Raw genomic sequence first — 25,592 nt, 5'->3', positions numbered from 1 at the left:
ATTATAACAACCCTACACACACACAGATACACGCCTTTATCAATAAACATCATCAGAATACTAAGAATGAAGAATCAAGTGATGGAAACTGCTGTCTGCTGAAATAATTTTACATCTTATTAGGTTATTTGATTTTTTTCAGTATCAAAAAATATCCGTCCTGACATAAAACGGTCAAGACTCTCTTATAAAGTAGATAACCTGTGTGTTAATTCTCTTTTCCCTCTATTAGGGATTTTGCTGTGGCACCTATTTAGACATTTAGCACCTGTGGGTCATTTATTTATGTGAGGCACCACAATGGTTTCTCAGGAAATCCAGGTGCTCTTCTCACTGTTTTCATTAAGGGCGTGAACTTTGGAGTTAGCTTGAGTTAACATCCTGCCGCTTGCTGTTCCTTATGAGCAAGCTCTTTAACCTCTCTGAGTCTCATTTTCCTTACCTACAAATAGGGATAATAATGCTACTGCTTCATCAGTCAGGCAGAGAAAGACAAATATACAGTATCACTTATATGTGGAATCTAACAAATAATACAAATGAATTTATTTACAAAGTAGCAACAGACATAGAAAACAAATTTATGATTATCAAAGGGGAAAGCCAGGGGGAATGGATAAATTAGCAGTATGGGATTAACAGATGCACACTTCTATATATAAAATAGATAAGCAACAAAGATTTCCTATATAGCACAGGGAACTGTATCTTGTAATAGCCTATAGTGGAAAAGAATTAAAAAAATATAAACTGAATCACTTTGCTGTATATCTTAATTAATACAAATATTGTAAAGCAACTATACTTCAACAAAAGAAAATACTATGGCTTTATAGAGAGGACGTGAGACTTATGTAAGTTAATGTGTATGAAGTGCTCAATAAATGTTCAGTTCAGTAGCTTAGTTGTGTCTGGTGTCTGACTCTTGGCAACCCCATGGACTGCAGCATGCCAGACTTCCCCGTCTATTACTAACTCCTGGAGCTTGCTCAAACTCATGTCCATCGAGTTGATAATGCTTATTTTTATTATTATATACACTAGAGTTCCTTAAAGAGGAGATGATGATCATTGATGGTGATCACTGATGATGATCAGTTGATGATCTCTTCAGTTTTCCTCATTTATTTAACGCTATGTTAGGAGCTGATGCTGTGGGACATATAAAGATAAAGGAGACCTTATTTCTATCTTCCAGATATTTATATACCAGCAGACGTTGCTGTAAAAGACATTTTCAAATTCAACTTTGATGATTTTTCCTATTTTGGACAGTGCATATTATTCAAAATCATAGATCTATAGGTACCTTAAGAGTCACTGAAAAATCACTCTCTTGTGGAAGGAAAGTGTAATTTAAATGCAAGATGATGATATTCCTACCTCTTTTGTTTCTAGAAGGAACAACTTTAAACATTCAAATTTGCTCTATTTGAAGGAATATAGGTTTAAAGAGTCTCCGGTGTTTTCCTGTTGCTTGATTCCATATTTAATCCTCAGAACCCAAGTATTTTCAACTAAGTGTGTTGTTACTTCTTCTTATATCTCACCACATTTGAACTCAAGGTGAGAGAAATAATGGGCTTTTGTTCTCTTCTTCATAGCAATTCCTATTCTTACTTTATTGCTCTTTATATTAATGTTTATAAATGCTGTTCACATTTGTTTCCCAGAATAATCTTGTATAATTTGAGACCTGGAGTACTGCCTTGTCTAAGATCAGACAGAACGTTGATTAATCCAAAGGCAGTGTTTTTTAACTCAGGGTCAAATGCATTTTTCATAATGAGGTCAGCTGAGGATGACAGCTGTTAGCGCAAATACCCCCTCCACTTGCATTACTCAGACCCCCAAAGTTCACTTCCTTTGATCTCTGGAATATTTTTCTTACTTTTGAACATTTCTTTTGTCTCTCTGATCCTCTCTAGTTTCTCTAAATCTCTTTCAGAATGAGTAGATCCAAACCGCACACAGGACCTCTAATGAGGGCCTCGCCAGTGCCACGCCAAGTAGAAGGCTTCTCTCGCCTGGCAGGTCACAGTATGACTAATGATAACATTAAGTATGATTAACAAAACCCCCAAATTGTAATGGTTATTCACGTAAATGTTGTGATGGCTTCGATTCTCGTCTTATTTCTTTTGTAGAAAAACTGATGTTGAGAGTATTAGTTTTATGGATGTGAACTATTTTTCATTTGTCTGATTGAAGGAAATGTATTTTCTATTGTATGTGGACGTGAAGTATTGTCCCAATAGTCAAGCTATTGGAAGACTGTGTATTTGAAACAAAATGGTCATCACTGCATGTATCTACATTAGAACATGCAGTATTACCTACTTTTAACTGATCATTTACAAAGCTGAGTACTTAAAAATGTTGTTATCAGCTGTTAGGTTTATCACTGATTTAACAGACTAGAAAATTCTCTTTTCTTGCAAATTTACTGTCTGAACACTTCAATGATACAATTTTGAGTCAATGAAACATCCAGCTCTGGTTGCAAATTTACATCTTAAGATTCTTTGCTTACATGTTACAGGTAGCCTCAAGAATAAAATTTTTTTACAGTATTTACCTAGACAGGGAAGGAAATAGATGAGTGATTTATTTCATCAGAATCTCTTAGCTGAGTATGTATATGTAATCCTGGGTGAAAATTCAGAATTGCTTGGTTTAAAGGTTGTTTCAGAGATTTATCTTATGATCAGTATCATATTGGAATTTGTATTCCTCTGAGAGTATTTATTGTTCTATTTTCCTTTTTGCTGATAGACATGAATGAACTGGAGACGATCCTTCGAGAGCTAAAATACAGGATTGGCATTCAGTCAGCGAAGTTACTTCGGCAGCTGAAGCAGAAAGATCGGCTTGTGCACAAAGTACAGAGAAACTGTGATGTTGTGACGGCATGCCTGCAGGCCGTGTCTCAGAAGAGAAGTAAGTGCGGAGCGGGGCTAGCCCGTTAGCCATGTGGGACTGGAGTGCTAGTGACGCTACATCAGTAGTCACGATATTTTTGAGTATTTATATTGAGAAATTTTAAATGGAAGCCTATCCCTTCAGAACCAAGAACGATGAACAACTCAGTCAGTTTCCTATATTTTTCATTTAAAGTGTATATTATTGGTTTGGCCCAAAAGTTTGCTTGGGTTTTTCCATAAGATAGAATGGGAAAACCTGAACGAACTTTTGGGCCAAGCCGATACATATCTGATATTACAGACTTGGTTTTATTATTCTAAATTTGAAGTAGTATTCCACTTTGAAAATGGTTATTTTTGCCTAATGCTGAATAATGTCTGAAATCTTTATTTTTAAAACAGCAGCAAAGAGACACAACCTAGAAGTCATGTCTCTGCTGCTTTATGCTGCATGTTGCTCTAATAAGTGAATTAAGCTGTTGACTTAAAAGGAGACTCTTGTCTCCAGGATCTTATAACTTGCTCTGAAATCTGAAGAGGATAAAATGTTTTAAAAATTAAATTGTCTCAGGGAGTTTTTCCATTCAAAAGCAAGAGATACATGGTTTGTTAAAAACAAAATGTTAAATTACTAATCCATGTTAGGTACTAGATATAAAAGCTTATGAATTCATTTTTTAAAATTCTCCATGCAAGAGTTTTATGTTTTATTCTGCTAATATTTCCCCATTTTTGTTTTGTATTTTTTATTAACATGCAGCACGGCAGAGCAGTATGTTCAGGTATGGTAAATATCGGCACAGTGATGTGTTCTGATGGAATGCAGCTTTTTAGGTGCATGTGAAAGTTGCCTTTTTTGTTCCTTTACCTTCTCACATTTTGTGTGTAAAGTGACACTTCCTGGAGTTTTTTTTTTAAATTCTAAATTAAGATGTGTCTATTTTCATAAAACAAGTTTCAGGGCTTGATTAGCTTCAGATAATATAATGGCTATTTTTAATGGCTATATTTAAAAGAAAATACTGTTTGCTTCCTCTCCTTTTATTGTATCACTGTTATCCCAAAATTATTATTCATGGTGTTTACTGAAGAAGGTTTTGACCTAATTAAACAGAATACTGCTTATTATAATGATATAATACTCTGTACAAGAAGCAAAAATGTAATTCCATAGAGGGTTTTCTCCAGAGCTAGGTACTTGTCTGAAATCGCTGGAGAAGGAGGGTAGAGATACATAAATATACATGTACATATATAGACAGATGTATACTATATAGTACATATCATCTGTATATGCATGTGTATCTACAAGAAGTTGTCATGTGTTATAAGTATTTGATATTTTTCCATGGATTCTGGTTGATTCACTGGTATTCAGTAAAAATGGTATTATTTTCCCTTTTAATTGTGAAATGTTTTGATCTTGATTTTTCTCTTTTCAACTGTTGTTTTCATCTTCCCATTAGTATTGTTTGTTCCAGAAGTTAAAAACCCAGAGTGGTAAATGCATGGATTTACATTGGATGTGTGGAAAAGTGTAAGTGGGCGATGGAGTCAGTATTAGGAGAGAGAAAGGAAGGTCAGGTCAGCACAGTATCACGGGTTGGTAATTACCAGGGACTGATCATCGTTTAGAATTTGAGTTTGCCTGACTGATGAAAGGACTGGTTTTTGTGTCTTTTAAGAAAAATATGTCCACAAGCCACTGATTCACCTTGTGAATTTGTGGATGCACCGTTCCTATGTATTTTAGATTTTTGTCTCTTTAAATCTAGGGTTTTACATTCCAGAGAATATGGGGCATAATGGCTCCTTCCCTGGGATTTAAATTCTCACCTAGCTAATAAGACTCTATTAGATGGAACTAATACAGTATTTTTGTTGAATTAAGAAATAACAACAACAACAAAAAGAAATAACAGTGTCTCAGAATTATTCTCATCATATGATACAGCATTATGATGTAGACTTTGTTAGAAATTTGACTAAGTGGTTATTTAGAGAACTCCAGAGATTTGGTGTTCAGTGACTGAATGCCTGAGTCCAGTAGTAGTACTGAGCTGTACTGTACATTTGTCCTCTTTCCTCAAAGTCAGCTAACAACAGATGAATAGATGTATATAATTAGTCACTGAACTTTCATTTTAGTAGTGACTGTCAGTGATTCATTCGAATACAGCGACATGTTGAATCATTTGTATTTGATGTGCAGGAGTCCAGATAATCCCTATTTTTCTCTCCATATAGATTCAGTGCTTATGATTCTTTCCATAAGTGATTTTTTCCCTTTCATGACATGCCATAGAATAAAACAACTTAAATCTTTTATTAAAATGGGTTTTTCCTATTGATATATTAAAGGGGATATATTAATTTTGAAATAATCATAAGTATGGATTATGAACCAAAATGACGAGACCATTTTTATTTCTAACACAGGTGAAGTAAGCACTTAGACTTTTTGATTTTCTACACCAAGTCTTATGGTAACATCTCTTTATTTTTACACTGGGGTGAGAATAAGAGCAGGATCAATATTTGCCTTCCAGAGCAGCAGATTTTTCCCTTATATTTTACCAGTCATCTAAGGGTAACCATAATATAACCACTTTAGTATTAATGATATAACTAATAATAACAGTAGCAGCAGTTGTTTTATGCCAAACTGTTGGTTTTATCTCTCATAGCAATTCTGAAAGTATATTGTCTTTGCCTGTATGCTTAGTCATGTCTGACTCTTTGTGACCCCATGGACTGTAGCCCGCCAGGCTCCTCTGTCCATGGGATTCTCCAGGCAAGAATACTGGAGTGGGTTGCTGTTCCCTCCTCTAGGGGATCTTCCTGACCCAGGTATCAAATCTGTATCTCCTGTGTCTTGGCAGGCAGATTCTTTACCACTGAGCCACCTGGAAAGCCCATTTAGACACCTTTTATTGTTTTTAGGCACATTTTATTGGGAAATTGAGATTCAGAAAGTTTAAGGAATTTGTCTAGTGGCTGAGAGGAATTTAAAGATAGATATCCTAAAAATTCACTCTTTGTACTATAAATTGTGACATGAGTGTTTTACTTTTTTTCTTAGCCATTGGATTGATACTTCTATAATACTGGATTACTGTTGGAGCAATAAGAAATTTGTAACATGCAAAGCACGTAATATAGAATTTCAGGTTTATTAGAATATATTGCTTTAGCATTGTTTGCATGTGAAATAAAATACTTTATCTTTTCTTGGCCAGATGGATTATGGAACAAATGCATGTGGTGTGCAGGAAAATCCACCCAAAGACATTAAGGTGATGGCAAGAATAAGATGACTATTTGGCTAGGAGTTTGACTCTGATGTTAAGATTTTTAAGCAGTTTGCTTATCCCATGGTTTGATTATTTTTCCTGAAAGCAGAAGGGAGGCCATGTTAGTGATCGGCCTTGCCTAGTTCTACAGTTTTTTTGCATTGGTGCATTAAATGTTTAAGTTATGCTGGTTGAGTTTGTGAAAGGTGCTAAGAATCCAGTGATAAAATCTAGTGATAACTGAAAAACTATGAAAAGCATATATATGAAAATACTGTTTTCTTTTTTTAAAGAATCACTATTCATTTACTTATTTGGCTGCCCTGGGTCTTGGTTGTGGCACACAGGATCTTTGCTGCGTCATGCAGATCTTTCATTACAGGGTACGGACCCTCTCGTTGTGGCATGTGGACTTCAGTAGTTGCGCCCATGGGCTCTCTAGTTGTGGTGCGTGGGTTCGGCTGCTGTGGCCGTTTCAGGAGTTGCAGCCGGTTCAGTTAGTTGCTGTGGCATGTGGAATCTTCATTCCCTGAATTGGAATTGAACCCACGTCCCCTGCATTGCAAAGTGGATTCTTAACTACTGGACCACCAGGAGAGTCTTGGAAATATTGTCTTTATTTTTAGCCTGGTCAGTAAGTACAGGAATTTTAGGCCGCTTATAGACTCATTTTATTAGTGCGTCAGCCCTGGCATCTTGATTATTATGATTATTATCATTAAATCTTGCTATCGTAAATGCCTGGTAGAGACTTTGTCAAAAAGTAGCGGTCATTGTTCTTCTCTGTCTGTGGCTGTCTTCTCTGCAGTAGGACCTTGTCCTCTCTGGCAAGAGAAGGAATTTGTGTGACCCTAAGCTTGGTGTCACTGACATTCCACATTTTCCATTAAAAAGCAATTCCTTTTGCTTTTTAAAAAATTATAAAAGTAATGCACTCAACCATCTACCTACTCCTAGGTATTTCCCCAACAGAACTGGAGATGTATATCCCCATGAAAATTGGTACATGAATGTTCATAGCAACTTTTTTTTAATCATAGCCCCAAAGTGGAAACAACTCAAATGTCAGTTAGTGGATGAATGGATATTCAAATGTGATACACCCATATGTTGGAATATTATTCAGCCACAAACAGGAATGAAGTTACTAATTCATTTTACAACATGGATGACCCTTGAAAACAGGCTTAGTGAAAGAAGCAGACACAAAAGTGCACATACTTTATGATTCCATTTGAAATGTTCAGAATAGACAAATCCATAGAAATAGAAAATAAATTAGTCATTGCTAAGGCTGGCAGTTCGGGAGAACAGGAAGTGACTGCTGATGGCAAGGCTTTTTTGTTGGAGCGATGAAAATGTTGTGCTGTTAGATAATGCACAATTTTGTGAATATACTAAAAATCATCAAACTGTACAGTTGAAAAGGGTGAATATTTTATGGTATGTCAATTATATCTCAATAAAAAGTGTTAAAATATATTAAAGGACCTTTGAAAAATACAGAAGTGTTGGAAAAAAGAGGAAAAAATAATTTTCTAAAGATGCTCTCTTAAAGTTTTTGAATTTTTATTCTACTTGAATAAAAATATGAAGCTTTGTAATATGAAGTTTTTCCAAAGTCAGTGTACTATATAATATTTCTGTATCCCGCCTTTTTCATGTGACATACCATAAACTAGTTCCATTGTCATAAATTATTCATAAATGTAATTTTGGATGATTAATGAACTATTTTTCAGTCTACCATTTTTTTTTGTTACTATCTCGTAACAGTGATGAATCTCCTTTCAGTTGGGGGTATAGAAACACATTATTTAAGCAATAAAGGAAATTCATGGACTTATCTAATTAAAAGTCCAGGGATGTGCCTTCAGGTGTAGCTAAATCAGATACAAGTGCTCAAAGGGCATCTTTAAAAATATAACTTCATCTCTTAGCTGTGCTTTCCTCTGTATTAGATAACACCCAAATGACCAATAGCAGCTCCAACTCAGCAAACTTATCAAAAGAACAGATCTTTTTCCATAACTCCAGAAAGTCTCATAGTTCACTTTCCTTGACCTAGTTGGGTCACAGGCTTACTGAGAATCAATCAATCCTTTTTCATATGTAAGTAAGAAGGTGTTAGGGCTTCCCGGGTAGCTCAGTTGGTAAAGAATCTGCCTGCAGTGCAGGAGACCCGGGTTCAATCCCTGTGTTGGAAAGATCCCCTGGAAAAGGAAATGGCTACCCACTCCAGTATTCTTGCCTTTAAAATCCCATGGACAGAGGAACTTAGTGGGCTACAGTCCATGGGGTCGCAAGAGTCAAACATGACTTAGCGACTAAACCACCAAGAAGGTGTTAAAGTAATAAGTGCTGCGGGGAAAAACAACAACAGGATAAGACAGATTTGGAGTTGCCAACAGTTGGTGTTGTCAATCCTTCAAATTTTAACTATTCTAGTGAGTGTTTTAGTGGCTGCATGATTTTTGTTTTAATTTTGCTGATTACTAATGTGGTTCAGCACCTCTTCCTGTTACTATTTGTCCCTAAGAAAAAGGTTGTCTTTTTCTTACAGATTTGTAGGACTTCTTTATGTAGTCTGAATATGAGTCTTTGTCAGATGTATGTGATGCAAATACCTTCTCCCACTTTTCTGGTTTGCCTTTTCACTCTCAAGAGTGTTGTTTAGAAGGAATCTATGTATGTTCTCCTGGGAGTCGTTCTTTCCTTTCTGGAATCTTACCTGCTGCTTTGTGTATTTGGTCAGATTCCTGACATGTTTTGTTTCCTGTTGTTTAGTAAAGTGGCTCTTCCTGGGGTGTACTAAACCGGGTGATCTCTTTGAAAGCTTTTTTCCCCTTTTGTTTTAATATACTGAGAAAGAAAGGGGAATGTTAAGATCAATTTTAGGAGTGGTGTGTGTTGTTGTTATTATTGTTCAGTCGCTCAGTTGTGTCTGACTCTGAGACCCCATGGACCACAGCACACCAGGCTTCCCTGACCTTCACCATCTCCTGGAGCTTGCTCAAACTCATGTCCTTTGAGTCGGTGATGCCATCCAACCATCTCATCTTCTGTCATCCCCTTCTCCTGCCTTCAGTCTTTCCCAGCATCAGGGTCTTTTCCAGTGAGTTGGCTCCTTGCATCCAATGGCTGCAGCATCAAGCCTTCCAGTAAATATTTACTGGTGTGTATATTAAATAACTATTCATTCTGGAACATGGGGACAGGATTATAATAAAAGGAGATGGAGCAGTTGAAAAAGAGGAGTGTCATTCAATGAACAAGAGTCCTTAGTTTTTATGTAGTCCAATTTACTAGTCTTTTAGCTTCTTGGAGGGCCAGCTTCATCAGCATGTGATCTGTGCAGACACGTGGGGCCCATGCTCATTAGAGCCCCACACTTGATTTAATGCTCTGTTGTTGCTGTTTATAATTTTAAGGGGTTCCCATAGATTACAAAACCAGTCCTGTATTTATAACTGGTGCTTTTTTATTCTCCCATTTTATTTTCAGAAAGCTTTATTATTTTGTTTTCAGATCTTGAGTCACCTAGAATTGATTCATTTTGTTTGTGATATGACATAGGAGTCAAATTTCATTTGTCCATATGGACATCTAATTACTTAGCCTAGTTCACCAGCGACCATCCTTTTCCCACTGCTCTATGGTGCCATTTTTGTAAAACTGTCCGTATGTGTGTAGTCTACTTTGAAGCTTTTATTCTGTTTTGTTTTGTCTATCCTTGAGCTAATGCAGCACTGTCTTAATTACTGTACTTTATAATAACTCTTGCTGATAGTTGGTTCTTACACCTTGTTCTTCTTTAAGATTGTTTTGTTTATTATTGGCTTTTTGGGGAGAATTGACGTCTTTACAATGGTGGGTCTTCTGGTCTATAAAGATGGCATTTTAAATTATTATTTATTATTATTCCAACTTATTTGAATGATATTTTCCAGTTTTCTATGTGGAAGCCTTATATATTTTTGCTGTATTTATTCTTAGGAAATTGAGTTTTCTTGATGCTGTTTTGAATTGGTATCTTTTAAGAAACTGTTTCTAGAACACAGAAATATGATTGTATTCTGCACCTGAACCTTATACCTAGTAATCTTACTTTTTCTTTTGTTAATTTTAATAATTTATGTAAAAGCTTCTGTTTTTTTCTAAGTGCAAGATCTTTATCACCTGTGAATACTTTGTTTTATGGATTTCTTTACCATACTTTTATTTTTCTCCTCTTGTGTATTGGTTATGAACTTCAGTTTAATCTTGAATAGAAGCAATGATAATGGATGGAAATTTTTGTATCATTTTTTAGATTCCACATATAAGGGATGTCATATGATATTACTCCTTCAGAGTACCTATTTTTCATTTCTTTAGAAGAGATTGTGTAAGACTGGAATTATTCCTTTCATAAATATTCGGTGGAATTCACTGGTAAAATATTTAGGCCCTAAGTTTCCTTTGTAGGAATGTTTTAAATTATGGATTCAACTTTAGAAATTATAGGATTATTTGTATTCTCTAATTCTTATTCTATCAGCTTGGGTCAGTGACATAGAATTTGCCCATTTCATATAACATTACACATTTACAAGCATAAAAATTTTAAGAAAAATTTTGGCTCTTTTTAGTATTTTAATATAATAAAACAATATCACTGATTTAAATAGAATTCACTTACTACTTAAAATATTATAGAATGTATCACCATAAAGAAGAATATTCTAATACATATATATATTAAAAAATAAGCAAAAGGTGATGTATGTGGATATCCACCTAACAAGACTGAGTAACAAATATTACTGGCACATTAGAAACCTCTGTGTGTTCCTCCCCGCTTGCAATCAGCTTTCTCCGCTGCATTTGTGTTAATTATTCCCTTGCTTCTCTTCATAGTTTTTCCCACCTCCTGTACATATTCAGAAATAACATATAAAGAGCTGAGTAGCAAGCCCATCCCTACTTGTGGAGGGAGAGGGTAATGTTACCTCTGGAAAAGCTCTGAAAAGACAACCAGTTTCTGGGTCACAGTCTGATGAATTCACTGGAACCCCTTCTGGGGGTGTCAGAGGGCAAGATTGTAAGCAGGTCCTATAGCATTTGCCAGGACTGTAGTTTGGACTAGTTGCTGAGTGATCAGCGAAATTAGGGGAGTAGACTACTGCTTTTTTTTTTTTTTTAATTGAAGGATAATTACTTTACAATATTGTGTTGGTTTCTGCCATATGTCAACATTCATCAGCCCTAGGTATACATATATCCCCTCCCTCTTAAACCTCCCTCCCACCTGCCACCCTATCCCACCTGTCTAGGTTGTCACAGAGCATCTGTTTGAGCTCCCCGAGTCATCCAGCAAAGTCCCCGTTGGCTATCTGTTTTACATATGGTAATGTATGTGTTCCCATGATTCTGTCTCCATTGTCCCACCCTCTCGTTCCCCGACTGTGTCCACAAGTCTGTGCTCTATTCATTTTTGGCTGTGCTGGGTGTTTGCTGCTGTGTGCAGGCTTTCTAGTTGCGGTGCACGGGCTTCTCATCGTGGTGACTTCCCTTGTGGGGCGTGGACTCTAGCTGCACGGGCTCGGTAGTTGTGGCCCGGGCTTAATTGCTCCGTGACTGCTGCTTGCTTTTGATTTGAAGCCCGCCATGGCTTTGCTCCTGCTCTCAGAAGTAGGTCCAAGCAGAATACTTTTGTGGGCACGGAGGGGAGTGGAGAATAGGCACTTCATCGGCACACTGAGATAAACAAGCCCAGGTGAGAATCTGGGCCAGCTGGCCTGGGAATTCTCTCCTGGCGTTAGAAAGAGGGTCCGGGAGCAGGAAGCCTCTTGTGTTGACTGCAGTCCCCACCCCTGGGACTTGAGCTGCTGCTGCGCTCCGCGCCGGCCGTGCCCTGTCTGCGGTTCACCGGTCATCTAGAGATCCCTCTTCACTCTTACCCTGGAGGTTGTCTTTGTCTGCTGTGTTGGATCTCTTTCTTCTTGTGTCCCGTGTTTTCTCCTCCTTACTTTTTATATCATTGCCCATGTCCCCTTGAGAAAGGATGCCTATGAGGTCAATTTCTGAAAACTGTGCAGGGATGGAAATGTCTTTATTGTATCCTTGCTTCGACTGACATTTCTATACTTGCTCTGTTGCCTCCTTGCTTTCATTGTTGGTCTAGAGAAATCTGAAGCCTTCTGATCCGTCATCCTTTGTACTGGACTGTTTATTTCTCCTCGTTGAAAGCTCGTGAACTCCTCTCTTTGTTCTTGGCCTTCTGAAATTCATGGGCAGGTTGCTTGGTATGGGTCTATTTTCATCCATTGTGCTGGGTCTAGGCAGGCTTTTTCAATCAGGCAACTTGTCTTTCAGTTCTGGAAAATTTATGTGAATTAATCCTTTGCCTTTCCTCTCTTTTTTTTAAAAATCAAGTTTTATTGAAGTATAGTTGCTTTATAGTGCTGTGTTGGTTGCTGCTGTACAACATCCTCTATATTTTTATTTTTCCTCCTTTTTCTCTTTCTGGAATTCTGTTGTTTGGCTGTTAGAGCATCTGAACTAGTTCTATAATTCTTTTTTATTTTTAAATTGGCCAGATATTCTTTTAATGCGAATTATAAAAGACCAAAAACATTTTTTTTGCAAACTGCCTTTTTTTGTAAACAAATGATTTACTTTTAATTACAAATACTGTGTGAGACGATGCCTTCTTTTGCAAAACCAGTATATACAAGAACAAATTTTAAACATATGTAGTTTGTCCAAGATACGTGGGGGGAGGGGGAACCTGATTTTTTTCCCCCAGTATTAAAAAAAAAAATCAGTATGCTCTAGCTTGACAAAGAATAAGTTTGAAGGTATGACTCAGCTGGAGAAGAGAGGGAGGCCATTTTATAGCTGCTTTAAGTAGCTCCTGATGATTCTTCCGATGTTACCTTTCCTTTCTGAAACCCATATCTTCACAAAGTAGTTGAATTTAAAATATTTCTAATAAACTGATTAATGTGGAAAAGAAAATATGTATCAAACACATGTATAAATTTTACCATTAACAATTATGCATATAAATAAGACACTATCTTTAAAAGGTACAAAAAAAGTGAGGAAAAACCTGAATTACAGAAAAGAAAGTCAAATTTACTTAATGAAAAACTAGAATTAATAAAAATTAGCAAATACACAAACTCAAAAATATACACACAGCAGCAGCACTATGTCTTGACTCACATAGGGGAAAAGCAGTGGTCCAAGACCACTCAACATGGCTTTTTCAGTTAAAGGGGAAAAAAAATCCAAACACACACACACACATGCACACCAAAAACAAGAACCCAGTATTTTTCAACAATATACTCAATCTACAACAAACACAAATTCAGAATTATTTTACAGTGCTTCCTTAATACAAAAGATGCCCATCTTGGGTGTATATATATATATTTAAGTGGCTTACTGTTGACTTATTTTTAAATATATTACTGTTATTACATTTATTACATTAAATATATTGCATGCTATTACATGTATTTAATGGCCTTTCCTTTTATTTAGCATGACGTGTCTAGCTTCCGCCTACCAAAAATTCTGATTGGTAGGCAGACAGGTGCCTTATTTTCTGAAATCGAATGCAGTGGTTTTAAACACTGGCCAGAAAATGTTTGACTGTCGTTTCAACACATGGAAATAGTTACATTGATGCCTAAATTGCCATTTTCTTCAAAAAGCTGTGCAACTCTGGTGTCAAAGACGAGGCAGTCGCTGTTCATGATGGCTGTTGCAACTCCCTCGCGAATAGATCGAGGCGTGGCCTCCCAGGTCAGTCGCCGCCGAGGACCACTGAGCTCAAGTCGATAAACGAAGTTTTCAGCTTGCTTGCGTGTTCCTATCAGCTGTACAATGGCAAAGAATTGCTGGTGACCGACATATTTTTCCTGTTTCTCTAAGACTAATATGAAGTGAACTCCGAAGCAGGACTGCATCATCACCCAGTCGACGGCGCCAGGAAGGTTAATGTCGGTAGCGAGGAAAACTATGTCCTCGCCCTGAAGGGTTGTGATGGACTCGTGCTGGTGCATCAGATGCGGTATGACAGCATCCAGAGAGCCTTGCCATTTACAGGAGGCGCCAGGGCACGGGCAGCAGTAAGGCCGACGCTCACAGACCTCTTCGTGGTCGGCCTTCTCCGTGTGTGGCAGAGCGGCTTCACAGCCAGAAGAGGCGTACTTACAAGGAAAGAGGACTGAATTGGCCACTTTCTCCATAGCCAAGTTGCGAATGGATCCCAACGGGTCGAGGCAAGTCGGGCAACAGGAGATCTTTGGGCGACAGTTGCCACAGACAAGATGGCCACTCTGACACTGAAGGATGGGCGGTAACACATAGTCAGAGCAGCCCGGACACTTAAAGAGACTTGCCCAGTCACTGTTGGACGAAGTTGTGCCCGTCAGGGCGGCCACGCTCTGGGAGGTGCCAGGAGGGGTCTCTGTCTGACGGCTCATTTCTGTGGACGGAGAGTACGCCTCGGCCCGGTCCTGCCTCAAACGCTGTCGGTCGCCGCCAACCGCCGCCACCGCCTCTTCCTCAGGCCAACACTGACGGGACACGCTGGGTGGCCGATGCCGCCGGAGAGTGCGCCCCACAGCGGCCGCCCGGTCTCCCCCTGGCCTCTGCCACCGTTTAGCGCGACGTTCCTGTAGCCCGCCGCCTATTCCCGCTCAACACCACACAGTGCTGCGGCTGCCATGGAGGCGCGGCCGCCAAGAGGAGGCGCTCCGGCGTCCTGGAGTGGGCGCGCTGTTGTTCTCGTTTTGTTTTCTCTATCTGTTACCTTGCTTTCCTTTCTTAGAGGTTATCTCAACTTTATTTCCCAATCCTGTTACGGAGACGTCTTTGGGGCATTGTTATTTGAATGCTTCATGTATATATACAGTATTCTGTTCTTATCTCATAGATGCAGTATATTTTCTTATTGCTCTAGGGATATTAATGATGGAGACTAAAACAGACAAACAGAAAACAGCTATTTGGAAAAAATAGGCTGTACAAGGAGGAAAAAAATTTTTCAAAACTACTGTTGTAGTTCGAGTTCCCTGAATATTTGGTAGTCCTTGGCTGTCTGCTCTTAAATGTGAGGATCTAAAAGAATGACTTAACTCTGAGCTCACCACTAGGGCTTATGGGCTTGCAACTTTACTGAAGGGTTATGGGGATGAGACCTTTCTTATCCCCTACCTCCCCCACCCCCCCACCCCTCAGCCCAGGTCATTGTCTTTAGGTTTTTCTTGGGGAGCTGGTGAGAGGCCTCAGGGAAGAGTCTCCTAACTTCTTGCCTGGGCGCAAGTTTTGTGGGGATAAGAGCTGGGTCTCTGCATTCAGCGCTCAGGGTGCATATGGTCTAAGAATCCCTCTGTTTTAGGTCGAGTTCTCACTCTTAGCTGGTTGTCCAGCAACTCTGTTCTAACCCCTTTTATGAAAGAAAACTTCAGTCTCTTTTGCAGGGATGGTAGAGAAGTAAGTCGGGCTTTCCAGGTGGTGCTAGTGGTAAAGAACCTGCCTGCCAATGCAGGAGGCCTAAGAGATGTGGGTTTGATCCCTGGGTTGGGAAGTCCCCTGGAGGAGAGCATGGTGACCCACTCCAGTATTCTTGCCTGGAGAATACCATGGACAGAGGAGCCTGGTGAGCTACAGTCCATGGTGTCCACAAAGAGTTGGACATGACTGAAGTTACTTACCACACAGAGAAGTAATTGACCAGCCTCATGAAGTAGAAGAGAGAATCTAGGGATGCAAATATTTTTCAACAGCTTTCTCCCAATTCTCCTTATTAAGCAGGGCTGCCTCTTTTCATGGAGTATGTGGTGTAATAGAGTTTGGATTTCAGCTTTCCCATGTCATTTTGGGATCTGGCTTTCTAGGATATGCTAAGTCAATTTCTACTTGTCTGTATGTTTTTTTTTTTTTCCGCTTCAAAACTCTATTGCTGTTGTCTGTGCTGCTTTTTTGTTTTGTTTTGTTTTTACTTCTTGATCCTTGTTGGTTACGTTAAACAAAGATCTCTTAACTGTAATTTTAGTGTGATTTTGATGGGGAACAAAATTAATTGGGACCAAAATTCATTGGAAGTACTGATGCGGAAACTCCAGTACTTTGGCCACCTGATGTGAAGAACTGACTCATTGGAAAAGACCTGATGCTGGGAAAGATTGAAGGCAGGAGAAGAGGATGACAGAGGATGCAATGGTTGGATGGCATCACAGACTCTATGGACATGAGTTTGAGCAAGCTCTGGGAGTTGATGATGGACAGGGAAGCCTGACGTGCTGCAGTCTATGGGGCTGCCACGAGTTGGACATGACTGAGTGACTGAACTGAACTGAAAATTAATTGGAATTTTTTTTGAATCCTCCTTAATCCAGATGTGTGTGCTCCTTTCTTCATAAGCTCATTTGTTTTGCTAGGTGGAGAGAAATGAGCATTTTTTCAACTTTATTGAGATATAATTGATTTAACTTAGCATTTAGATTAAGGTAGATGTGCCTTAACTTTGGAACATGGTTGCAAAATTGTGAATTTTGGCATAAACCTGATAACAGATTTAGGTAATGTCTTGATAAATGATTAGCAGCTTGGTCTGCCCTAAAGTTACTTAGTAAGACTATGACTAGTATAAAGAAAGTAGCTTATCATTGCTTACAATGTATTTTAACAGCAGTTTCCTCTCATATTCTTTAAGCTCTTAGTGTCTTGCTGCTGAATTATTTTTTCATTTTGTCATAATTTACTTATCCTTATTGGAAATTTGTAAAATGTTTGAAAGTACTGTGTAGCTTTGGAACCTCTCACTTCTGGGGAGATTCTTGTGGCTTTGAAAGAAAAAACAGTAGATGTTTCTTGTGACCTCATCACAAAGAGAACTGGTTTTTAGAGGAAAAAAAATCTGAGTCTCAAATTCATAATAATTTAGAGCTAGACTAGAACTTAAACGTGATTTCTGTTTACTCCTGACCTTAGGGCTGAGCAAAGCGAGGTGTGGAAGAGTTAAAAGTGTTGCTGAATATAATCTGAAAAACAAAGAACAGAACAACAGCAACACAAAAACTGAATCACTATGCTGTACACCTAAATCTAACCCAATATTGTAAATCGACTATACTTCAATTAAAAAAAAAACATTATGGAAACTGTGTTGATTGGCAACTCAATCAAGGCTCCCAGGTTGGTGGTGTCCTAGTGATCAATTATGACAAAGAAAACTGTACATACATCAGCAGAAATAGTTCTCTTTCTCTTTTTAGTTTTCCTAAGAACTGTGTTAAATTTATGTTCTCTGTATGGTTGGTCGTGGCTTGAATCCTGGTTCAGCCGCATAACTACATGAGGTGCAGTTTCATGTAAGTTGTCTGACATCCCTGTGCTTCATTTTTCTCATCAGTGGAAAAAAAAAACATGGGGGCGGGGCATGATGATAATACCTACTTCATAGGATGGTTATGAGAATTAAGTGAGTTAAATTATGCAAAATGATTATTGAAGAGGGTCTGGACATACCATTTTCTATTAATGCCATTATTTCTGCTCGGAGGAGGTTTAGAGGCTGCCTTTTCCATCAACATTTGGGTACTTGCTTTTTGAAGGCAACTGTGAAGGCTCTTGGGGTTCTTCCCATTTTAAAAATTTGATAGGATGAGATTATTTGAGGAGGAGATCCTCGGTTATCATAATTTGGGATTTTAGATTTTTTAGATCTTTGGGAAAGGATGGCTTACTCTTGTCCAGTAGCATGGAAGGAGATTGCTCCTCTTTTATGTGTTTTATGTGTTTCAGTTGAAAAGCTGACGTTTAAACATGTTTTGGGGATACACGTTATATCTGAAAGTTGGCAACTGCCTGTGTGTACAAGGGCAATAGGGTCCAAGGTGAGAATCACCTAAGTTCCCCTTAAAGCCTTGCAAAGAAGAACTAGGTTTAGAAATGATAGGAATGTGCTACATGGCTAGGGGTAGGTGGGCTGGGGAAATATCCCAGGCAGAGATAATTGTAGAGGCTGTGAGGACATCAGGTACTTAGGATACTTCTGGTAATCCTAGTATTTCTGGGTATAAAATTGGGCTGTGTAACTAACTGCCTGTTGAACATAGAACACTAATGTCCATGAACTGCCTTCTCAGCTAGATTGAAAGCTGTTTGAGGGCATGGCTATTTGACAATAGTTGTTGGATAAGTAAACATTTATTTTGTTAGTATACAGTACTGATGATGATAATGCAATCTTATCTCTATGTGAGGGTGAAGTGAATGGAGAAAATTAGATGTCATTCTAGTTAGAAAGTCTGAAAAATAGGTTGAGAATTTATACTGTTTATAAATTTATGTATTTCAAATGGTAAAAGAGTCTGCCTGCAGTGCAGGAGACCCGGGTTCAATCCCTGGGTCTAGATGATCCCCTGGAGAAAGAAATAGCAACCCACCCCAGTATTCTTGCCTGGGAAATCCCATGGACAGAGGAACCTGGCGGGCTACAATTTAGTGATTAAGCAACAAAAAAGCAACAGGAGAATAGCCAAAACAGATAATTCAGCTATGTTGTCTTTATAGAGTATCTCTTACACAGCATTGTAAAATTTTACCTCTGTACTGTCAATTCTAAATATGGATCCGATCTAACCCCCTCCCCAAACTGCAGGACCTTTATTTTCCTACCTACTTCTTGGAATTTTCATCAGGATTTTACTTTTGATGTCATTGACCAATAGTCTAGCTTTTTTTTTTTTTTTTTTTTCTGGGGAGGGCATGAACAAGTCGGTGTTTCCAACAGACTCTGTATAGAAACATATTTTAATATGTTGGAAGAGAATTGTCTCTAATGAATGCACATTGTTGGTTTGTGCCTAGTCTTTTAGACAGAGCTCTTTTTTGGTCTCATCCAGTATTGTCTTCTCAACACCATTTGCAGAAAGAAATGTTCTGGGATGTGGTCACTAAAGCAACATCAAAATTTACTCTCTGGCCTGGAATCTCTTCAATAAGCTTTCTGTGCTGTATGCAAGTTGCCATAGCTGGGCGCCTTATTTTTTTGCGTGTCTAGTTCTTCCAGCTCAAGGTGGAGATGGCCTCACACCTTACTGACACTCCCCAGGGCTGACAGCAGAGGGCAGGCCTGCTCCTTTCTCTGACCTGGGGCCTGCGCTCTTCTTCCTGACTGGGTCTGCCGCCTCTGACATTCAGCAGTTTTCTGATTTGTCAGATCACAGTTTCTGGCATCAGTTATGTAACATAATTCAAAACCGGTGGAAAGAGGACACAGAAGTCATTTCGTTGTTTTCTCCGTACATCTTCATTCTTTCTGGGCAGATTCTTTTAGCCCATGTTGGTGGCCCTCTCTGAACTTTTTCTGCCCTATTTCTCCCAGGATGACCCTTAAGAGCTATTAGGGATTCAACTCTCGTGTAATATGAGAAGATTGTGGTCCTCAGGTGTTAGATTCAGCTCTCTACTCTCTACTCATGTAATGTGAGAAGGTGTGGTTCTCAGGTGTTAGGTGATGATTCTTAATAGGTCATCAAGGAAGCTTTTCAGGTTTGATTCGCGCATTGAGAGCCACATCCGTATTAATAGATTTGTTGTTATTCTTGGAAAGATGTGATAATAATATTTCTCCTTTATAGAGGAGGTGCTAAGTCTGCAGATAGTATTGGGCTATTTCAGGAGTGAGTCCAGGAGTCCTGGATTCTGTGTCTGATGCTGTTGGTTTTTCTGCACATCATCCCGCTTGCCTTTGTTCATCTATTTAAAGAAACAGTATTCTTCTAGGGGACTTACTGGTGACTCTTCTTTGTGGTATCTCATTGAGGGAAACAACATATTCTCTTTCAAAGTTTTAGCCTTTGTATTTGAGAGTGGAAACAGTTAACCCCACATCAGAAAATTAGCAAATTTCCCAACCTGACCATTAAAAAATTTAGTTGCAACGTTTACCCTTTATTTGAGTGAAAGTTGAACAGTGAGTGGAAGGTGTCTCCATTATTGTCGTCGTCATGCTGTGCTCAGTTATGGCCCACTCTTTGTGACCTCATGGACTGTAGCCTGCCAGGCTCCTCTGTCCATGGGATTGCCCAGGCAAGAACACTGGATCTGGTTGCCCATTTCCTACACCAGGGGGTCTTCTTGACCCAGGGATCGAACCCATGACTCTTCTGTCTCCTGCATTGGCAAGTATAGGTAAAGAACCCCTAGTGCTACCTGGCAAGCCCTGGTGTGCTATATAGTCCTGCTGCTGCTAAGTCACGTCAGTCGCGTCCGACTGTGCGACCCCATAGATGGCAGCCCATCAGGCTTCCGTCCCTGGGATTCTCCAGGCAAGAACACTGGAGTGGGCTGCCATTTCCTTCTCCAGCGCATGAAAGTGAAAAGTGAAAGTGAAGTCGCTCAGTTGTGTCCAACTCTTCACGACCCCATGGACTGCAGCCTACCAGGCTCCTCCGTCCATGGGATTTCCCAGGCAAGAGTACTGGAGTGGGGTGCCATTGCCTTTCTCCGGCTATATAGTCTGCAGGGTTGCAAAGAGTCAGATACGACAAAGAGTCAGAAGCAATAGCACACACACATGCACCTGGGAAGGCCAGTGGTATGTGAGATTCACTCCACCTGTGTGGACCAGTCACCTTCAGCATCCAGTGGTGTTCATGTCCTCTCCGTGAGTGGCTGAGATCATACTTTTTTAAACCTTCCTATGAAGTTAATACTCCTTGCACTTGAATTTCAGTCTGTGTTTTACTTGAAACTATATCCAGAATTGCTATCAGTGCTATAACTATAGTTAGGGAATGGGAGTCTCAGAATGAGTAAATGACCTGACTGAGATTTCCCTGTTAATCAACCCAATGCTCCTCTCAATTTATAGAATAATGAAATTTGAGATCCTTGGGGACCAGCTAATCCGGCATGTTTATTTTACAGGTGAGGAAATTGGAGGCTAAAAGGGGCTAATAAGATGGTTGCAACTACCTCACATCTTTTAGGAAGGCCGCCATTAAAAAAAGAAAACAGAAAACAAGTGTTGGTGAGAATGTGTGAAAAAAGGAAACCCTTGTGCATTTTTGGTGGGAAAATAAAATGGTGCTGCTGCTATGAAAAATGGTATGACAGTTCCCCCCAAAATTAAAAATAGAATTACCACGAAGAAGTGAAGTGAAGTCGCTCAGACGTGTCTGACTCTTTGCAACCCCATGGACTGTAGCCTATCAGGCTCCTCTGTCCATGGGATTTTCCAGGCAAGAGTACCGGAGTGGGTTGCCATTTCCTTCTCCAGGAGATCTTCCTGATCCAGGGATTGAACCTGGGTCTCCCGCATTATAGGCAGATGCTTTACCATCTGAGCCCCATATGATCTCACGATTCTGGGTATACAGTTGTCCCTCGGTGTCCACAGGGTCAGTTCCAGGACCATCTGTGAATCCCAAAAGCCTTGGATGCTTGAGTCTCTCTGTATCTACAGTCTGTGTCTGTGGAGTCAGCCAGCTGCAGATGGTGTAAAAAATCTGCATATAAATGAACAAGCACAGTTCAAACCCATGTTGTTCAAGAGTCATCTGTATACCCCAAAGAATTGAAAGGGGGGTCTAGAAAAGATATCTGTACACCCATGTTTATAGCAACATTATTCATAGTAGCCAAGGTGTGGAAGCGACCCAAGTGTCCATCGATGGATGAACGGATAAATGAAATGCGATGTATACATATGTGTGCTTAGTCGCTCAGTCATGTCCGACTCTGCAACCCTATGGACTGTAGCCCACCAGGTTCCTCTGTCCATGGGGATTCTCCAGGCAAAGTTACTGGAGTGGGTTGCCATGCCTTCCTCTGATATATACATATGGTGGAATCTTATTTACCGTTTAAAGGGAAAACAAGTCTCACATATGCTAAAACATGGCTGAACCTTGAGGACATTATGCTAAGTGAAATAATAGTCACAAAAAGACAATTAGGTACCAGTTATATGAGGCACCTAGAATCATGAAATTCACAGAGACAGGAAGTAGAATGGTCATCACTAGGGGCTGGGAGTACTGTTTAATAAGTACAGAGTTTCAGTTTGGAAAGATGAAGAGTTCTGGAGATGGGTTGCACAACAGTGTGAATGTACTTAACACTATTGAACTGTACATGGAAAATGGTTAAGAGGGTAAATTTTATGTTACGCATATTTTATCACTCCTCTTCAAAGATTTTATGGTCACATGGATAGTTGGTGCTTCCTTGCCTCTCAACTATTCTGTGCTTGTCCTCATGTGCCATTAATGGCATTCTTCCCGCAAAATCAATCATGCGTCAAGCTAACACATCCTTTCCTAACTGGCTTGTCACCACCCAGAAAGATCATTTTCATTGTTGAAGTGTGGCTGCTGTTTGATGCTCCATCCTCCTCTCTTCAAATTGTTCTTTCCCCCTCTGCGCTCCAGGCAGGATGAATTACAGCTGGTTGTAAAAATTCACCACATGCTCTTGCCACGAGCTATTCGCTTTGATACTCTCCTCTCCATTACCTCTCTATGGTAACTCCTACTTTTAGGATCCAGCTGAGGCATCATGCCTGCTGGAAAGGACCTTTGACCACAGAGTCTGAATTCGGTGCTTCTCTGTTCAGGCTCGTCCTGGCCACACGGGGTTGTCATGCTCTGTTCCCTGGTCTGTATCTCCTGCTGAATTGTGCCTTACTTATTTGATGTTCCCAGTGTCTGGTACTCTGCTTGCATGGGGTAGTGGCTCAGAAACCTTTGCTGAAAAAATAACAGTGTCTTGGAAGATGCTGTTGTAAGAGAGGCATATTCAGAAATGTCCATCATCAATCACTGATCTGCAACTCTCTGGCTTTTTTTTTTTAAAGGGTATCTCTCATTTTTTTAAACTGTGATAAAATGTATATGACAGAAACTGTGCCATCTTTTTAAAAACAATTTTATTTTGCACTGCGCTGGGTCTCTGTTGCTGTGCATTCTTTTCTCTAGTTGTGGCGAGCAGGGGCTACTCTCTAGTTGCGGTGCACGGGCTTCTCGTTGCGGTGGCTTCTGTGGCGGAGCATGTGCTCCAGGGCTTCAGCAGCTGTGGCTCCCAGGCTGTAGAACTCAGGCTCAAAAGTTGTGGCCCACTGGCTTAGTTGCACTGTGGCATGTGGGATCTTCCTAGGCCAGGGATTGAATCCATGTTTCCTGCATTGGCAGCTGGATTCTTTACCACTGAGCCACCAGAGAAGACCCTAAACGTTGCCATTTTAAGTACGAAGTTCATTAGTGTTCCGTAGAGCGGTTGTTGTGCGGCCATCACCACCATCTGTCTCCAGAACTCTTCTTCTTGCAGAACTGAAGCTCTGCACCCATTTAGCAAAACTCCCCAGTCCTCTCCTCAGTCCCCGGCAACCTCCACCGAGTATGGGTCCTTGATGGGCTTATTTCATTTAGCAGAGTGTCCTCAAGGTTCATCCATGTAGTAGCAGCATGTGTCAGAATTGCCCTCATTGTTAAGGCCCTCATTGTTCCACTGTGTGTAGGTACCACATTTTGTTTATTTATTCATTGATCGACACTTGTATTGCTTCCACCCCTTGGCTATTGTGAAAAATGCTGGCATGTACATGGGGCAGGCTCTGACTTTTTAAGCATGACAAGCCTGTCCTTGTGTTGTTCACACAGCACCACATAAACACAGCTTTCATACCCTGAATCCTTCCTACCTCCATCCTGAATCATTTTTCTCCATCCATCTGCTTTCTGTCCTGTTTCAGTCTCCCCAGTTTAGATCTTGTAACTTGTTTTCCTCACTTAGAACTGCTTCTGTTATGACAAACCCACAGCCAGTGCAATACTCAAGGGTGAAAAGCTGAAAGCCTTTCCACTAAAATCTGGTACAAGACAAGAATGTTCACTCTTACCACTTCTCTTCACCATAGTATTGGGAGTCCTAGGCACAGCAGTCAGACACGTAGAAGAAATAAAAGGTATCCAAATTGGAAGGGAGGAGGTAAAATTGGCGCTCTATGCAAATGAAACCGTAGAGTTGCTTCTGTGGTTTCCCTCTGCATCTGTGATTCACACTCACCCTCTTGTCTATTTTTTCAGATCAGTCATGCTACAGGCCCAGTTGTGGAAGACCTGTTTCTCTGCCTCGTGGAGTTTGGGATCTTTTGACAGAATGTTTTCCCTTCCCTCGTCTATTCTCTCCTCCCTGCCAGCATTTTCTCTTCTGCTTTGCGAGCTATTCCCAACTGGAGAAAGGAGGCTTCACTGGCAGCAGTCTTCCCATGCCCTGTTCAGCGTGAAGCACCCCCTTCCTTCCCCTTGACACCTACTGCTTCCTCTCCGCCATCTCCCACGATTGCAAGGCCTTGGAGAAATGGAAAGTGATCTCCTGAGCTAGAGATGACCTATTGCACAATACAGCCCCCGCTCCCAGCAGCCCTTGTTAGGGAATCTGGTGGGGGAGGGGTTTGTTTCATATCTTTTCTGCCTGGTTCATCCTGCTTCTCCAAGGTCACGTGCTGTCTGTCCCCGTAGCACCGTCTTTTCTCTTCACTCTAAGCCTGTTCCTTCTGTCTCAGTCCCTGAAGTACCGCTGGCAGGAGGCTGGCTGTGAGTAATGTCCTTGACTGAAGGTCTTCGGATGACGTGGAGGAAAGCTGCAGCGTGGAAGGATACAAGAGGTGGTTGACTGGTGAACTGAATCTTGGACATCCTTGCTCTTAAATGCTCTTGGGCCATTTTCCTCTGGGAATTTCTCCCTGACAGTCTTTTCCTTTAGGCTGTAGTAATCTGGTGGCTCAGATGGTAAAAAATGTGTCTGCAATGCAGGAGACTCAGGTTCGATCCCAGGGTCTGGAAGATCCTCTGGAGAAGGGAATGGCAACCCCCTCCCGTACTCTTGCCTGGAGAATCCCATGGGCAGAGGAACCTGACGGGCTATAGTCCATGGGGTTGAACAGAGTCTGGACACAACTGAGCGACTAACACTTTCACAATAATCTATTTTAGGCTTCCCAGGTGGTGCTAGTGGTAAATAACCAGCCTGCCAATGCAGGAGATGTAAGAGATTCAGGTTTGATCCCTGGGTTGGGAAGATTCCCCTGGAGAAGCAAATGGTGACCCACTCCAGTATTCTGGTTGGGATAATCCCATGGACAGAGGGGCCTGGTGGGCTATAGTCCACCTGGGTTGCAAAGAGTCCAACAGGACTAAAGTGATTTAGCACAAGCACAAGCTATTTTAGGGCTCAACTGCCCTTGCTGCTAGAAAGCCAGAGGATCAGGGGTTAGACGGTAAACCCACACATCACTGGGCTTGCCTAGATTTTCCCTCACAGGAGAGTCAGCTGTAGTTAACTTTGCTGCCTGTGTACCCTT

The 25,592-nt window shown here is 40.3% G+C and overlaps 2 protein-coding genes across 3 annotated transcripts in view; one reads left to right on the top strand and one right to left on the bottom strand.

Moving 5' to 3' along the window:
* TBC1D30 (TBC1 domain family member 30) overlaps nucleotides 1-25,592 on the top strand; it is a 93,896-nt gene that overhangs the window by 2,360 nt on the left and 65,944 nt on the right. For both annotated transcript variants that reach the window (XM_043888041.1, XM_043888032.1), the window contains exon 2: nucleotides 2,776-2,940. In XM_043888041.1, coding sequence (XP_043743976.1) covers nucleotides 2,776-2,940 — 165 coding nt within the window. The remainder of the gene's footprint in view (nucleotides 1-2,775; nucleotides 2,941-25,592) is intronic.
* On the bottom strand, nucleotides 13,873-14,715 carry LOC122684151 (E3 ubiquitin-protein ligase SIAH1-like). The gene has a single exon (XM_043888076.1). The coding sequence runs from the start codon at nucleotides 14,698-14,700 to the stop codon at nucleotides 13,873-13,875; it is 828 nt and encodes a 275-aa protein (XP_043744011.1). The 5' UTR covers nucleotides 14,701-14,715.

The sequence above is a fragment of the Cervus elaphus genome, chromosome 3 (genome assembly GCF_910594005.1).
Source record: "Cervus elaphus chromosome 3, mCerEla1.1, whole genome shotgun sequence".
NCBI lineage: Eukaryota > Metazoa > Chordata > Mammalia > Artiodactyla > Cervidae > Cervus > Cervus elaphus.
The sequence above is the reverse complement of the archived record's forward strand: the minus strand, read 5'-3'. Positions and strand labels throughout refer to the sequence as shown.

Coding starts and splice junctions, on each gene's coding strand:
- LOC122684151 (XM_043888076.1), bottom strand. CDS start 14,700: ATGAGCCGTCAGACAGAGACCCCTCCTGGCACCTCCCAGAGCGTGGCC.